The 17,340-nt window shown below is 39.3% G+C and overlaps 1 protein-coding gene across 3 annotated transcripts; it reads right to left on the bottom strand.

Annotated features, from left to right (window-relative positions):
- Nucleotides 1-2,214: 2,214 nt before the first annotated feature.
- Nucleotides 2,215-16,922, bottom strand: CEP15 (centrosomal protein 15). Of its 3 annotated transcripts, none has more exons than XM_068907729.1 (5): nucleotides 16,683-16,922; nucleotides 14,992-15,071; nucleotides 14,129-14,252; nucleotides 9,380-9,454; nucleotides 2,215-6,685 (listed from the first exon to the last, which is right to left on the bottom strand). In XM_068907729.1, exons 1-5 carry the CDS (start codon nucleotides 16,689-16,691, stop codon nucleotides 6,542-6,544), a joined length of 432 nt encoding a protein of 143 aa, XP_068763830.1. In that variant the 5' UTR covers nucleotides 16,692-16,922; the 3' UTR covers nucleotides 2,215-6,541. The 3 variants fall into 3 exon arrangements, with proteins under 3 accessions (XP_068763830.1, XP_009676943.1, XP_068763831.1); XM_009678648.2 differs by lacking the exon at nucleotides 16,683-16,922 and adding an exon at nucleotides 16,012-16,677; XM_068907730.1 differs by lacking the exon at nucleotides 16,683-16,922 and adding an exon at nucleotides 16,012-16,520 and having other exon boundaries at nucleotides 2,215-4,080.
- Between the last annotated feature and the right edge of the window lie 418 nt (nucleotides 16,923-17,340).

The raw sequence follows: 17,340 nt of genomic DNA, 5'->3' as shown, positions 1-17,340 counted from the left end.
GTGGGCGTGCGGACTCCTGCGCGCCACGTGTTCGCCGCCACCGCGGCTTCGTCTCTCTACGCTCCTCGCCCACTCTTTAAAGTAACCTCCAGCCACCCCCCCCGGCTGCCGCAGGTGATATAAATAAAGCCGAAGTAGGTGCTGCGAGGGCTCCGGGCAGCGCTGCCCTCCGGCAGCCCCAAGGGCGCAGCTCCGGCGGCGCGCCGGGCTCCAGCGCTCCGCTCCGCGGAAGGCATTTAGGCACAAAACTCGCATCCAAATCATCGAGTTTTGCACTTAAACCACCTGGAGGACCGAGGATAGAGTAGCTGAATAATATTGCCCCCAATCAGGGAAGTTATCTCGCTGTAATGGACGCGTTTGTCCTTTAAAGAGTTCAGACGTCTTACTTACATAGCACAAAGCGCACCTGAGACCTTTCGCAATCACGTTCCCCAAGTCCCATCAACTGTCTGATACTCTTTCTACTATCTTCCTCACTATTGCTAGTTGCCAAGATATTTCACATAAATAGAAGCTTTCTAATTTATAATCAGCCTCTTCCTTCTGATTCATTATGTTAATGAAGTGAGATATCACCAACATTGGATTGAATCGCTGAATGAATACAGCAAAAAAAAAAAAAAGCTGATTATAGAGGGAAAAGCCAAGTGGTACCTGGAAACTTAACAAAAAGAAGCTGAGAAATAGTATAAATCAGCTGAAGTTGTTAAGAATTATTTATTATTATGAATGTTTCCAAGCAAGCAAACTAGCCACTGAATCTATAGCTTCCTTAGAAATCCCAGTACCGTTAAACGGTTTCCAGTTTGCTTGTTAACCCACCATTTCTCGACGATGCAGTGTACGCGCCTTTGAAACGATCAACTGTCGCCTTTTTGTCCTCCAGTTTAGACTTTCCCCGCGCTCAGCGCTATCTTATTTCAAACTGGAAAATGACAGAGAAATGCTCATTTCCCCCCCTCCTATCTCCTTTTTTTAAACAACAGCTTGCTTTGGGCTTTCCGAAGCCCCGAGTGCCTAACTTTGAGCAATTCTATCTTCTCAAATAACCAGTTTCCTCTATTCTAGGAAAAGTCTTTGAGAAGAGGCAAAAACACTTGTATATTCGCGGCCAACTTAAGAAGCAGCGTGCAGTTTAGATAGCCGTTTAAACAAAGCTGCAGGCATGTGGTTCACTTAAGCAAATTATCCTGCGGAATCCTTTATTGAGCAACAGGCAGAGTACTTTGAATGGAGCTATTGGGAACACATACAAACTAAATGGGCAAAGACATATAAGTCTGGAAACCAAAATTACGTTTTCCAACATCACTGGGGGAGAGGTACTAATTTTTTGCGTCTTTACGCTATGTATTGGCCAAGGAGACTAACTTACTTAAACGACAGCAAAATTCTTTTTTATTAATTTAAAATACATTTGTAAAATGATCTTAAGGCAGCTGTCTCTGCTTGAATCTGTTTCAAAAGTGTGATGTAAATACTGTCTCACACTGTTCTGTAGCCTATTAGGGCTTTCTGGTAGGTGATACGACTGAGAGTCAGGAGAAAGAACACCACACATTTATTTTTAAGATCACCATCACTACTGATAAAATTGATGGGAAGGAGTGATCATACTTACTATTTGCATGTATTAATGACAAAGCATGCAAAGTAACTAAAATGAAAATGATAAAGCTGGAAGACTACATACACAGCAGGTACAATTTGCAGCATTTTCAAGTGCTCTTTCAGCTAAGTTTAAAGGGAATAGCAAATTCCCAAATTAAATCACCCTATTTACTGCAAAGACAAAGAGCTTCACACAGCAGGAGGACTCACTAAAGAACTGTGTTTTTCCACCTGTTCCTTCTGCAAGGGCTAAGAATCTCTATAACTTACTGGTAAGGGAACACCTCATATAATCTCATATCAGAACTACTGCAGTGCAGAATTATTGTGAAACAACGGGAAGAGTGTAAGTAGTCCATCTGAGATTCACTAAGGCTGGATTTTTCAGCAGTAAACTTCTGAATTTCTGATCTTCACTCAGCATATTAATATTTCAGATCAGTGTCAGATGAGAACTAACAGAAACAAACATACCTAAGCAAAGTTCTAGTATTTATTACTGCTGGACTCACTGCCCATACACTCACTCGGCTACAGGAGACACCAGTTTACATGTACTTCATACATGCAATATGACACTGAAGTCCACGAGTCAATGAATACAGGATCAAAGCTTTATTCAACTGCAACACATTAAATCCATGGATTATTGTTCAGAACAAACAGGATATTACAGTAACAAAGTTGTTACCTTGACAAATATTGTAAAACAGCTTACCTTTGGGGTGATATTTAAGGTCAAGTTGTACCTGAACATAACTTAAAATATCATGAAAATTACTATTACGGAGCAAATAATGTCTTCTTTCAGAAGTAGCATCTAAAACTACATTTTATTTCAAATTCTGTTTTCTTATTTTTCAGTACCCGCCACCTCAAACCGAGCTTTAGTCTGACATCTACATCCCTGAGCTGCATTGTGTGAATAAAAAAAAAAAGACAGAGACGAAGAACTATAAGCTCAGCTTAAAATCTAGCTCCCGACTTTATGAAAAGATGATCCTGAATAAATACAATCAAGAGGATACTATAGTAAGTGTCAAATGTAATGAGTGTTCCAAACCCTTTTGTTATTTCATATGTATTCTCAAATGAAATTAATAGGCTTGAGAAAGATTATGTGGAGTAAGAATTCCTTGTCCTAGGGAAAACTAGCATGCCTTCTGCTACTACCCCCACAGCCAGAATAACTGAGAAAGTAAAAAGCTCAGGAACGTGACAGTGGAGGTGACAAGATGGGTGAACAGGCTGTGCTCCTAGGCTAGTACTGTGGTTACTCATCTGTGCATAAACTTACAAAAGGGAGATTTAGTATTTCTTCTTACAAAATACTCAAATATTAACTTACAAATAGACAAAAAACATTTGTTTCCCCTACTGCTCTTCTCAATTGCTTTTCCTCACCCACCAGAAAAGAGGCAATAGGCTCTTAGGACAATTGCAGCTTTTTTATACATGTATAGTAGTGCAAAAGAGCAAGCAGTTAGTCAAGAGTGCAGAGTAAAAAGGTCATGTTCTGAGTGAAAAAAACATTTATCCAAAAATGGGTAGGAATCTACATAAGCTTAAAAAAAAAAAAAGCCCTTGGATGACTTGGGGGATATTGACAAAGAATCAACATGCTTGAAATAACAGCCTTGATTCAGTGAAGCATTGCTATTCAGGGTCTCATTCAAACCCACTGGTAGGATCAGTTTTTATTTGTTTGTTTGTTTTAAATATACTCAAGTTTAAACAATACTAATATGTTGTACCTGTATCTATGGACAAGCAAGACAAGCTAAGTCAGGATTAGTAAAAAGTGTGCACTTGATAGATCCAAGTAACAGAAGATACCCTATGATTATTTTTTCTGCCACTGCTTGACTCTGAGGTCTGTGACAAATCATGAGACACTTTTTCACCTTACTGGCCTGTTGTGTGCCTCCCTGCCCCTGTTGCTTTGCAGCTTCACAGTCATATGCAATTGCATTTATTTATATTAGACCACAGGCCAACCTGAAGGCCCTTGTCTTTCTGCAAACGATCACCTATACACACTCCCACTTTAAGTGTTTCTTTTTTTCCTTTTTCTGGACATGTTCCCGTATAATTTTCCATGCGCTATCTGCCCTGTTGCTTCTAAAGCTATGTCCCAGAAACCATGTAATTTCCTTCTTTGAAAGGAAGATAATCTGTTCTTCATCTCTCTGTCCCATTTAACAGAAAACTGTTGGAAACACAATATCGGAGTACCTAATACTATTTAATATAGCTATGCTCAACGCATAACTGCAAATAAGGGAAGTGTTCTTATCTTTTTGCAGTGAAAACTACAGCACTGCTTGTGGGTGCATTCTGCAAAATCCTCGATTCATCCAGCTGCCATCTTCTCAAAGTCCACACACTTTGCTTTCCTTCCAAGGGAAATCAAAAGACGAAGGAGATGGTGAGCATCTGTATTGTGTCCCAGTGTTTAGGCAGAGTCTAAAGAGATAAAGACCTAGATTATTCACATACATAAAGTACTTAGGGGCCCAGATTTGAGTTTAAGTGATTTCCCTTAGGATGCAAAGACCAGGATGAATCCTAGTCTTTGTCAGCAACTAACTGCTCACCCAACCTTCCTTTTTGGGTATTTAATTTCCTTAGTGCCTTCATGTGTAATAGCTTTTCCCTTCTTGTCTTTTCAATCAGTTCCAATTATTTGCTTTTTAATTTTGAGCTCTGTAATTCTAAAATCCACGCACACTCTCGTAAGTCAGACTGAGAACCACATTGCGATCTTACAGAAGAAAATATTACCAACTTGTCTTTCTGACAGAACAGTGAGTAGGTATAAAATTGCAGTGGTCTCTATGCCAGGTTTTTTTAAGCTCTCTGCTTGTAAGATGAAAGCCTAATTTGATATTTTTGTAGTTATATAACAGTTCTAATATTTTGTGACATTTTGTATTGTGACACTATAGATGAAATTGTCATCGGACTGACACCCTTTACTGTTTATTCCTTAATTACAACTGTTAACAACACTGCAGAGAAGCCTGCTAATCTGCCATCACATATTATGAAAACAACGTTATTGTTACAAACACCAACACCCACTCAACAGGATATTTCTAAGATGGCAGTTTCTGTTAAAACTTATCAGTTTAATGGACACTTCAATAGAAAAAAGTTTCAAATGAACTCTTAACATTCCCCTTGAAAACATAAAACAATTTGTAACTGCAGTTGAAGTTGTTTTTTTTTTTTTTAATGTCAGTGAATCTTCAGCTAATTTTAATTCAGACAAAACCAAGTGCCTGATTTCAGAGAGAACAGTCTCTGCAATGCTGGTTCTTCAAGACTACCTGGACTTCCTATAATTTCCAGCTAGAAGTTAGTTCCCTAGTTCTCTTTGGAACATGAACTCCCCACAACAGTCAGTCAATGAATAATTAAACCATGTTTTGCAATGCACAATTCTCAAGTTGCTCTTTTAAACAGAACAGTATGGAGGGGTTAGAGCCAAAGCAATCAGGACATTTATGAGAAGTGTTGCTAAAAAGTACCAGAGTTTCAATACAAGTAGTTAAAACATCCCCAATACAAAAAATAATTTATATCATCATGTAACACAGAGGTGCACAGACTAATTCACTAACAGTCTGGCAAAAAATCAGTAATAATTTAAGTTTTCACATCCTCAAAGTGCTGGCAGGGGACAACATTTTTTCTTGTACTTCCAGGTTTAGGGGGTGGAAGAATGATGTCACACATGCCATTAAATCATTGCAAGCTTTCATCAATCAAATTGTAGCACTCAAGTCCAGGCTCTTAATTAAAAAAAAAGTTTTCTAGGCTTAACTTGCTTTATAAGGGTGAAATTTCTTAAAGACAAGTCATACACACCTGGAAAGATTTTCCACTGAACTGGTACTTTCAAAAGCTTGCAAGCACTACAGTACTGGAAGGTAGCTCCCTTCCACAAGGAGTTAAGCCCACTGTAAAACCAAAACTCACTGATACTACACCTCTGCAGGAGGAAGCTGAGAAGCTGTTCAGTGTCTGAGAAATAAAGCATCTCCTCCGCTTCTATATGTTTGTTTGTTGGACAGTCACTGTGGGCTAGCTTTCTGCTTGGCTCTTTCAAAACTTTCATGTCTAAGTAAAAGAGCTCACTTATCAGTTACGTCATCATAAAGAAAACAGCACTAAGAGCAGCCTAAAAGTAGCAAAAATAAATCAGAGACTTGTTTACTTTTTCTTTTCTTTTCCAGCCCTCTAGACAGGAAATACAAAGCAGCCAGCACAGTGCGGAAGCAGAGGTGGGAAAAGGCAGCAGTGGTTACTGAAGCAAAGGGTAGAAGCAATGCAAGTGACAACGACAAAAATCAGGGAAAGCAAGAAGTGTAAATTCAAGGTGTTTCTTCTATAGCTATGATTAAGGTTTGTACATGGGTTTGCAGTTCTAAACCAAAGCTATTCTGTCTGATGTAAACTGCTTGCCTTTCCTGTTAAGGATAAATTCCTCCCTTTTCCCTCATCCACAAAGACATTCACAGAACAGACAACAATGAAGAAAGATAATGCATGAATCTGTCTTTACTTATCACACCAACAGGTAAAAGCAGAGGATTACAAAACACAAACTCTTCTCATACTGCAGAAGTAATTGTCCTAGTGGGTTTCCATACACCAGAGGTTCTCACTTTTGATCCTAAAAGCCCTTTTGAGTGGGATTGCTCCTCTCATCATCAGGAACGATGGTCTAAGCTCTCAAGTAAAAATACTACTGCTTAAACTAAATAATTTTACACAACAAGACAGTGAAAGGAAACTATCTACTATAGTTCATTTTCATTTAAATGATTTACATTACAATTTAATAACATGTTTAAACAATATCATGCTGATCAGGCAATGGAATACTTAAGTCAGAAGTTAGGAAACAAAACCAAAGTGTTTATTTTTGTGAATCTTCTTCTGGGTAGCTTATGTTCCATTTTGCAGATTTCATTTTCTTAAAACCAATAGGAGTTTCTGCTCTTCCTAAAAGGAACTCTTCCCACTTGGGAAGAGATTCTTCTACTGACGCCCAGTAGAGAGTCTGAGAAAGATATCACCAAAAAAAAAAAAAAAAATCAATTTCAACGTAATTTCAAAATCCTCATCAGCCTGTTACAGAAACAATATCGACATGCAATGTGTTATTAATCTTGCCTTATGAGTGAAGCAATTCAGAAAAGAGCAAAGTACTTGCATATGAAATTTCACATCTCTCATACATCACAAAATAGCAGTCTGGAAGGATCTCATTCTGTACTACGAATTGTGAAGTGACTGAACGTGCCCTCTTGTGGTAAGCAACAGATTAGATGATGTCTTATAACAAAATAGTTTTTGTGATGATAAACTTTTCTAAAACCAGCTTTTATATTAAAAAAACCTTTTTATTGGAATTTAAGTTTGAAATGAAAAGAAATTTTGCTTAATGTTTACAAAAAGCATTCTGTAAATTTTTTGTCCTAGAAAAGTTTGCAGTAATCGTCAAAAAATTTTTTTTAAACACTCACTCACAAAATAATTGGCTTTAATATTTGGGTCAAAAAAGCTACCTATATCTTTACTTCACAGTCTAAGAAACACACAAACACACTCTGTACTATCTCATCCTTTTTCTCTATTGCTCTGTATCTTTAAGTAATAAATTTAACCTCTGTGTTATCAGTAGAATGGATATACCATTCTTCATTTTTACGTTAGTATTTTGAGGATAACTTTGTTGCTTGTAGGATTTTGAAGAAGAAATACTAAGTGCCATGTACTGTTTTTTTCCACAAAATATTGTGATCAAGAGCTGGATTAAGCCAACAGTTAAATCCATCCAGCAATCTGAGTATTTTTAGATATTGAAAAAAATATTCATTCAGAAAAAAAGTATTTTTGTAGCAGGAAACTTCTATAGTACATATGTATTAAGCTTTTTTTCCTATACTGGTTTAAGCATATAACGCAGAAGAAACATCTCCCCAGAGAGCATTAGATTCATGGCTATCCATTTTGATCCTCACATGTAACTCAGATATATCTATGGCTCTTACAGTTTTACAAAAATATTTTCTTCAACAGATTTACTCAAAGAATCTTTTTTGACAAGCATATGTGCTGTCATACAAAACTACTCTGACTTAGCAAGCTGGGGATCCATTATAGCCTTAACTTTCAAACTATATTAATACAGATACATATATGGTTGAGTGAAATATGCTCAGAAGTGTTTTGGAACAAAGTATGCACAAGAATTTTGTACCATGAAAGAACATTTTCCTTTTCCACTATATACAGTACTCTGCCTTAAAAGTAGTAAAAAAAGTCTGAAATAGGATCTTCAAAGAGTAACTCCATTCTCTCTAAAACTCCAGCACTGCTGCAGGGTGTAACAACTCTATCCATGACCAATTGCTCTGAATTCTTCAATTTGTAGGGACTTCAGCCTACACCCAATAAGCAGCTTAGGCACCTAACAAAGGACAGAGAACATCGAAATTCCTAAGTCAAAAACTGAGCCAAAAAACTCTCGAGGTGTCTTCAAAGTCCTCTAGGAGCCTAAAATTCTACTTCTGAACACAGTGAAAATAGATTCAATCTTAGTAGCTTGGCATCTCTCTCAGCATCATCCAAGATGTATCGGTATCTAGAAAAAATGTACTCTTTTGCCTAAAAATCTTTAAAAACCCACTGAATTGGCATTCTCAGCGTGCATTCTGTCACACTGATAGGAGTAGGCCACTTACAAAACGTAATCATGGCCAAAACCTTTTAACAGTAACCAGAACAAGAAGCGACAACACTCATTGAAGTAACAGCCTAAGTATCAGGACACTGGCTCAGCAGGTGTGAAACTAATGTGCAATACACCTCTCCACAGCTTCATAAGGCTAAAATCCATACCTTTTTCCTCCTCTGATAGTATCCTAACACCCAGACTAGTGCGGGACACTGCTGTGCCTGTGGAAACTAGGCCAAAGTACAAAGAGCCAAAAATCGACTGGTCCAAGAAACACAAGCAGGAACATGACTTTGTGGCCTTGTGGTTCAGATGCTCACTTTCCATGAGGAAGAGCTGTGGCCTGATTCCTGTTCCCAGGACTGTTTCTGCATTCATCATTCATCTCTCTCCAAATATCTTTGAAAAACAGTCCTGAGATTAGGGAACTGAACTTGGTATGTTGCATCAGGACAATACTTACTTCTCAGCCTAACTTGTTGTTCAAAATTTATATCTTTAAATAACGTTTTAGGGACCACAGGTTGAGAAGTAAATCAACTGTTACTGCTATAGCAATACTTTTCCCAAGTTTCCATACAACCTGATAAAAAGAACTCTGAGAAGTGAGAACTTCTTCATACTGATAAACTGTTGACTCTCAAATGTAAAGATGACAATCTATGGCAAACTCAGAACAGGGTGGCCATATAAAACAAACTAAATAGCTCTGAAATAACTATCACAGTAATCTTTAAGATATTTACAATATTTCTTTTTTAAATCTGATTCTATTTTTAAATAGAAATTCGTATAGATTTGAAAGCTGCTAAATATTTCCACCTGAGCGCTCCAGAATCTAGGGACCTTGCCCCAGAATTTAGGTTCAGCTTGTCGTACACAGTACGCAGGCCTTTGGCTATACCAGTCACTGGATTTTAAAATCAATTATTTTCACTTTAAGAACATGCTTCGGGGGAAAAAAGCAAAATATTTGGTAAACAGCTAATGAAAAGATAGAGTTCTGGGACTTACTTCTAACTTAACAGTATCAGGATGTGGCAGTAAATACACTCTTTCTTGCAGCTTTTTTTCTGCTGCTTCTATATCCTAAAACACATAATATAAAAACAAACAAAGGCAATATTAAAAGGAAAATACACACTCACATAAAGGCATTTAAATGAACTCAGTAAACCTAAAAAGCATTCAAATATTAACACTGGAAGTTTCTATCTTTCTCCTTAGTCATCCTGAAATCCATCTTGTACCAATAAGACTAATATCCTACTGCTTCTAGGTATGTTTTTTGTATATTTTTCATGTAAGAATACATTTCATTACCACCTAATACTGTTGCTGTTATACACCACTATTCTCTCTGGACCCTAGGATAAATTAGAGGCAGATTCTGTTCTCTATGATTTATGAAAGTACAGGGGGAAAACACAGAATGATTTTCTCTGTGCTGCATGTAAACTGAAGTAGGTATTCTAGCTACTGTAACTGTAAAGTAACTAGGCAAATTATGTGCAAGATCTTTACTCCTCAAGACAAAGATGACTTGCTAATATGCATGCATAACATGTGCACAAAAATGTAGAGCTGCAGCAAGCTGTTCACCAGACAAACTTGGATGACAATGCACCTCACATAGCTTTCTTATAAAAATCAGTATTTGGGTTTCTGCTTGTCCGGTAGATGTGTGCTGGAGTCACAGAGGCCTAAATTCATTTCTCCAAACAAAAAAACAAACCAAAACATCCCCCCAACTCAGCCCCCCTCCCCCTTTAAAGTTCTGACCCATTCTTGTGGGCTTAGTTCCATACCCAAACATTGAAGAGATTGAGTGGTGGGCAGATGAAGAGAGACAGAAAGGGACGTGGGAGTGGGGTGTGAAGAAGCCAAAGCTGAACAGAGTGGAGGGGGAAAGAAAGTATAGCAGATGGCAGAGTTGGGAGCAGAGAGCGGGTGTGAAGAGTACAACAGAAAAACTAAATGAGAGAGGAAATTCCCCAAAGGGACTTCCCAAATATTCACCACCACTGCCACTGAAAAGAAGAGTGAGATTCTGTAGGAGCACATCCACAAGAGAGACCAAACATGATTACTCGTATTGAATAATAGCCAATCTGAATACATCAATAAGTAAACAGTGCTCAACTCAAGTTCAGTTCAAAAAACATGGCTCGAAATCAGTAGAGTATGATTAATAGAAGCAGAACCCAGCCTTACTGTTAGCTGGAGATTCAGCTTGGTAAAATAGATACAGTTGGTTCACACAAACTACCACGTTCATTTTAACTATTTCATTATTTACTTTTACAGCATGACTATTCTCTTCTACATAATTACAAACTTCATCTAAGCAAACATGTTTTCCCCTTTTCTACAGCAAAGGGCACATTCTTGTAGGAAGCTAAAGGATGTCTGAGAAAGAGCAGACTAAGTCTCAGATGTATCCAAATCCCAGGAAGCAGCAAGTGCTTGCCTCTTCTCAGGTGAGAAAAAAGTGACGCGATAAGCATGGAGGGGAGGGGGGGGAAATGGGACCAAAAATGGAAGCTGTTTGAAGTCACAATGTCAAAATAACAGAGGACACAACGCAGGCTTGACTATCCTAAGCAACAAAGTTTTCTGCCTATGTCCTTAGAACAGAAACACCATAAATAGCAACAAATGAAGCTCATTATCGGTATGGTTCAGACCAAATTTGGAGAAGTTGTCACCATACTGAAAAGGAAGGCTCAATCATTAATGTTCATTTCATATTCTTTCATAGGACATCCCTCCTTCCTGATTCCTGTAGGAATTTTCACAGTATATACTCACTTAAGTCACTGGAATGTTTACGGTGATAGGAAATGTCTTTCGGGCAAGAAAGGAGACAGCAGTTGTGCATATATGTTTAGCAGAGAAGGTCACTTTGGCATAGCCTAGATATTGGATGTGTCTTTTTGTTGCTCACTCTAGTTTTTAATGTTGTGCAGTCTATTGTCATTCAGAATACTAATTTAATGACAGACAGTGAAAGAAATTTTAGCTGGAAGGTGCAGTATGCTTTAGAAAATAACTGAAACTACTGAAAGACTAGATGGCACCTCTTGCATGTCTACTCAAATGCTTAACTTTAGGAAAAAGAAATCCTTGTCATCGATATTAAAATACATGTCAGCAGTGTAAACTTCTGTAGAAAAACCAGTAAAGCTAAGATGTCACAGTACTGAAAAATGAGAGTACCTTATAACACTCTCACTAAAACTACAAGGACTAGAAGAAAAACAATTCAGGACCCTTCCCCAGGGGTAAAATGGAATGCATGACACATGCATCACTTTTAGGGGACCAAATTCAGCTGTCACTTATATTGATATCAGCCTGGCAGAATCCCTTTTAAGTAATTTCAGAATTACATCCCTATAAAGGAGAACAAATTTGGTCTAAATTACCTAGCAAGTACTAACTATTACATAGAACATTCCTTAAATTCTATGTCTGTTATAAGCTGTTGCATAATAATACACAAGAAATATTATTAACTCACTAAATTAGAACGTAAATACCAGACTAATCTCTGGTTTTACAGCTAGAACACTATATAACTGTCAAATAATATATTCTCATTAAAACAGCTTTCTCTAATCAGCAATATCCCTCTAAAGACATCAGGGAAAAATACTCTTGATAATTTTATGAAAATGCTGAGTAAGAGCTTATAATGCTATAATTTCAGTTTAAAAAAGTGTTTGTTTCCTTGCTTCCTACTGATTTGAAAATGAAATAATTTTGAAATGCTTTGCTCTGCATAAATACCAACTAGCACAGAGAAAGAAAAATGTCTTTTTCCTATGATCACATACTAAAACCAACTGATTTTACTTAAATGCTGAAGAACAGAAATGCAAATAAAAAAATAACACTTCATCATGTCCATGTATTTTTGAGTAGGCCAAATCAACAACTCCCCACATGGTAACTGTGAAATGTACAGTGCCTGGTATCAGTAACAATATTCTGAAGCTGGCACATTAATCAGTCTTGTTTTCGAGATTCTCATATATTATTCTGCATAGATTTTTTTCCTGTTTTATTCTGTTACCAGAAAGCATCTGCAGGAGTGCATGCCTGTTAAAACTAGTATAAAATTAATAGATTTAAACTGATTTATGCTGCTTTATCCTGCAACAGAATTTGTTTTGATACATATGTTTTTGGTTTTTTTCCTACAAACACCAACATTTTTGACACTTGAAAGGAACAATTTTGAGGATGTGACAGTAGATGGCAAATATCTGTGTAACTGCAAAAATATTTACACTCTTTGTATATGTCTGAGCTATTGTTAACATTTCCAATACAAGAAGCTTTCAGCATGCAGAAATGTATCCTGCATTTATTATGTTTGCCTGTGTTAACTTAGAACACATTTATAAGATACAAATTATTTATAAAATACATATTTATAAATATAAATTTAATATAATTATGAAAAAGGAATATGGAAATGTGGGAGTCATAAAACATGAAATTACTCAATGCACAAACTATGAAAAAAAGTAATAACCCCACCCCCTCCACTTCTCCCCAACCTCCCAGTAAAGTAGATACACTTGTATACACCCTCTGCAGAGGGTTTTGATTTCCCCTGCTCCACATCAGTTTATAGGAGTTCAAGTTGGAAAATCTTCTTTGTCACATAATGATTGAGAAGGCATCTCTGAATAACTATTCTGTCCTGCCTGCTGTTCCCTAAACATAGCTTCCATTTAAGTACAGAGAGGGCATGCATCAAAATTATATGCACCCAAAAGGTGAACGCTTTAAATTTTGACCAAGCTTGACATAGAGAGACAAAAATTCTTCATGATACATCTTTTAACTTTCTAGAGTAAAAATTATGGTTTCAAGAGCTGTATGACACGCAACATAGGACCTTAACAAGTAAGAAAGCGCTTTTGAAAGGTGCTGTTTTCTGCTGTTTCCTGAACTGACCACCATTTTTCAGACATTTGTTCACTTTAGTGGTCAAGTGCAATCACTTCAAATTCAGATGCCTAAGCTAGGGGTTCCAAAAGAGGTTTTACTGTTCCAGCCCCTGCAATCTAACCTAGATCTTTCCCATTGCAAGTTCTCAAACTTCTGCTGAATTTACCCAGGAAACACAAATTCTACCTGAACATGACAACAGCCAGCTAGAACTGCTATTATCATTACTGTATCATTGTTAGGAAGAGCAAGAAACACCAAACACCGCTTTTACAGACTTGCGAGTAAGATCCTTGAAGTCATGCTACACCTCTTTAAAGAAAAATATCAAACTGAGAACTTCTCCCACAATTTCATATGACCACAGTTAGAGATTAATTCCTACCTTGGATTAAAAGCATTATAGGTTGGTCAGCCCCTATTCCCAAACATATCCTCTTATCTTGAATCAAAGTGAAAAGGTGCTTTGAGTCTTATTAGACTCAAGTTCTCTTAAGCAGACATGTAGAGCTGTAACACATGCTATTACATGTACTTTAGGGAAAGAAAAAAAAGAAAAAAAAAAGATAGTAGCAGCTGCCACCATGAGGCTCATATAAGAAGGGCATGTAAAAAAGGTAGAGAAGCCATCAGATAATATAGACTTGTGATTTAATATTTTTGGTCAAATTCCAGAAGCAGGAACTGGATATAGCAGAACTCAAACAGTAACTATAGAGCAAACACTTTTTAAACAAGTTCTCTAAGCTACATAACCACGACATTTCAGTGAGGTTCCTGGTAGTTGCAGAAACTTACATTTAGAAGTGCTGCATTCCTTTTATGAGCTGCATCAGCTGCTTGAGTTTGCCATGTCTTTTTAGTCTTTTTGTCTCCTAGATAAGTCTCCATCTGCTGTAGCAGCACTGATCTCTGAGACAGTCTACAAAGGAAAACATTTTGCTAAGTGGGTAGAACATTTTGCTCAGGAGCTAGAAAATAACCTTTTTACCTTACCCAGTTCTCTCAAAATTATGGGGCTAATTAAGCCTGCTGTAGGGTGGGTGTGCTGGGGGAGGGAAAAGGTACAGGCAGACACCACCTGCTGTGCTCCTATGAAGCTATAATGTTACAGCCAACAGTCCTCATATGCTAAGGTGCTTAGAAGCACTGAATCTCCCAGAACAGGAAAGATAGGGTGGGTTGGGGTGACTTGATCAGTGCTACTCTTGCTCACTGGCAAGTACTAGCTGTTACAAGAAAAGCAGATTTTTCTGAATCATTATTGTATTTGCTTCACAATCTGAGTTTACAGGGCAACACAGAAGCAATTCTATAATTGAGGTTTAGAGTGACAGAATCCAATTATTTTCCCCAAACAGGAAATTAGCAGTGATATGAGGTTAACAGTAAAGACCTTAAACAGGTACCACCCCATTGGAAGTCAAAAAGCCCATCAACCTAAACGCCCCTAAAGGCAACTTAGGAAGCTAATCCCAACAGTTCACGAAGAAAGAGTGCCACCTCCTGGAACACCAACCCCTTGCTGAAACACCATCATCTTCTATAAAGGTCTCTGATTTCACTGTTCTCAGGACCATCAGGCACATCTTGTGAGGTATCACAAGACCCACCACACAAACTGCTGTGAGGCAGGCCACAGCACTGAAACAACTACTTACATCTCTTCGTGTCTTCTAGCAAGGCGAACCTCTTGAGCCAAATAGGATGTCATTTTCAGTTGTTTGCCAGTTTTGCCACTCTATAAAAGGAAAACTAAGTGAAATATTCCAAAGATATTCATGAACATCTAGTCTTTGGTATTAAACAATTCCATATGTTAAGAAGTTGCATGCCCGATATTTATATAATTTATTAGCTATCCCCTTAAAAACTTGCTTGCAAATTTTAAAATTTGCCACCAGATATTGGTGAATTATGCTTTAAACACATACACACTACTAACACTCACAATATGCTTTAGGAAAATTTTGCTGAATTTTAATAATTTGAAGGAACTAAAATCTGATTTTCAAGTTTCAGATTTAATGTAATTTCAGGTCTCAGTTGCTTGTAACTGCAAATGCAAATTATGCACTTGCATAATTTGTGTAATACTGTTTACATTAGTGATTTCTGGCTTTTGTCATGCAACTCAGAATACCAAGTTATACTTCTTGTAACTATCACTTATAGCTACTTCACACAGATACATTGCTCCACTCATAGGAATCTTTGTTTGCATACACATTTGATTATATTAAATAACTTATTAAGCCATTTTCATTCTTCTGAGCTCTTGAAAAACTAAGTGAAAACTTCTGAAGCTCAGTTGTTCAGTACTGTAACAATGAAGGAATATACAGTTAATTTTACATTTTACTGTTCTTTTAAAATGAAATATGAAGCAAATCAGCTGCCCACTCTGCATGCATATCCAGATCCCACAACACTTTTCAAGAGGCTTGAAAATGCTTTACAGTCAATTAACTTTCTTGACCTCAGAGGTGAACGCAGTATTGTCACTTAAGTGAAATCAAGCTTAACAAAAAAAAAAAAAAAACCTATCACATCTTCATGATGCAGAAAGGCAGGAGAAATAAAGCATCTCAACTGGCTAAAACATTAGTAAAGGCTTCCAGCAAGAGCTTCACACCTAACTTTGAGCAAGCTATTCATATGTGCAGTGTAGCTAAGCATACCTGGTTAACCATGGATTTATTTTCCACCACACTGAAAAACATTTCTCTCCAACCAGACTACGTCTAATGCCTCCTCTCTGCTTAAGGAGACATCCCTTCTATGCTTTTTCCTTCAGGTGGGCAAGGGCCACGCTCGCCCGAAGGGCGGCCGGCCTCAGGCTGCTTGCGAGGCCAGGCGAGACCTCCGCTCACCAAACCCGGGCGATGCCTTCCGCAGACACCGGCAAGGGGAGGAACTACACTCTTCCCTTTGGGGGAGCCTCGCTCAAAAGCGGCGGCGGTAAGGAACCACCGCGCGGGATGACCCCCATCCCCTCACAACAACGCAGGGCGAGCTCTTCCCCGCGGCCGGGGCCCTGCCCACGGGCCGGGACGGCTGCCGAGGCACGGCAGGAGCTGCGCAGTGCCGCGGCGCCCCTCAACACCCCACACCCGCCCCGCTCCCCTCAGGAAAAGGCGGGAAAGGAGCGACCACTCGCCAGGGGGAAGGGCACGCGCCCGCCGCCGGCGGCGCGCGAGGAGCCGCCCATAGCCCTACCATTGCGGGGGGGGGGGGGGGAGGATCTAGGAACGTGTAGCCTAGACTGGCGGGAGGTACCGCTGCATAGCATAGAGGAAGGAGAGGACAGGAAACAAGAGAGGAAAAAAATCCCCCCCCCAAACTGCTTTACCTTCATCATCACTGCCTTAGAAAAGCAAGGCAAACACCCGCCATTGCCTTCACGTCACCCTTCCCCCCTCCCCCCCCCCGCTACCATCGAGACGGCCGGAAAGGTAGCTCTCAGCCTTAGCCTCTGATTGGCCCCGTCTCGCCTCAGTAGGCGGAACCAGGCAAGGTCGGGATCCGCCTCCGCCGCCGGGATTGGAAGAACGAGGGGAGGCGGAGTCCAATCACTATGCGAGGGCGGGCCGCGAGGGGCGGTTGGCGGGAAGGCTTGTGCAGTGACCGTTGGCCCTGGGGGAGGGGCCGCTGCGTGGGGTACCTGCCGCCTCGCAAGCTGTGGGCGCGCACGGCAGGGGGTCGGGGGCAGGCTGAGACTCACCCGATCGCCGCAGCGTTTCGGGCACCAGCGCCGTGCTGTCGCTGCCCCCAGCCAGCATCACTTGAGCCAAGCCCCTCCCCAACACACAAAGTTGGCAATGGTGCTGGAGAAGCTTAGTGGACTTGGCAAACTTGCCAAACGCACCCAGGAAGAACGACCCCCCCCCCATTCAAGTGACAGCGTGTCGGTGTTAAGGATCGTGTTCGCATCTTCCTGCTTCTTCCAGCATCCACTCCTCCCCAATGCCCTGATGTTCTTTAGTGAGGTAGAGCTATATTTGAAACAA

The sequence above is a fragment of the Struthio camelus genome, chromosome 14 (genome assembly GCF_040807025.1).
Source record: "Struthio camelus isolate bStrCam1 chromosome 14, bStrCam1.hap1, whole genome shotgun sequence".
NCBI lineage: Eukaryota > Metazoa > Chordata > Aves > Struthioniformes > Struthionidae > Struthio > Struthio camelus.
This window is presented reverse-complemented; position numbering and strand designations above follow the sequence as displayed.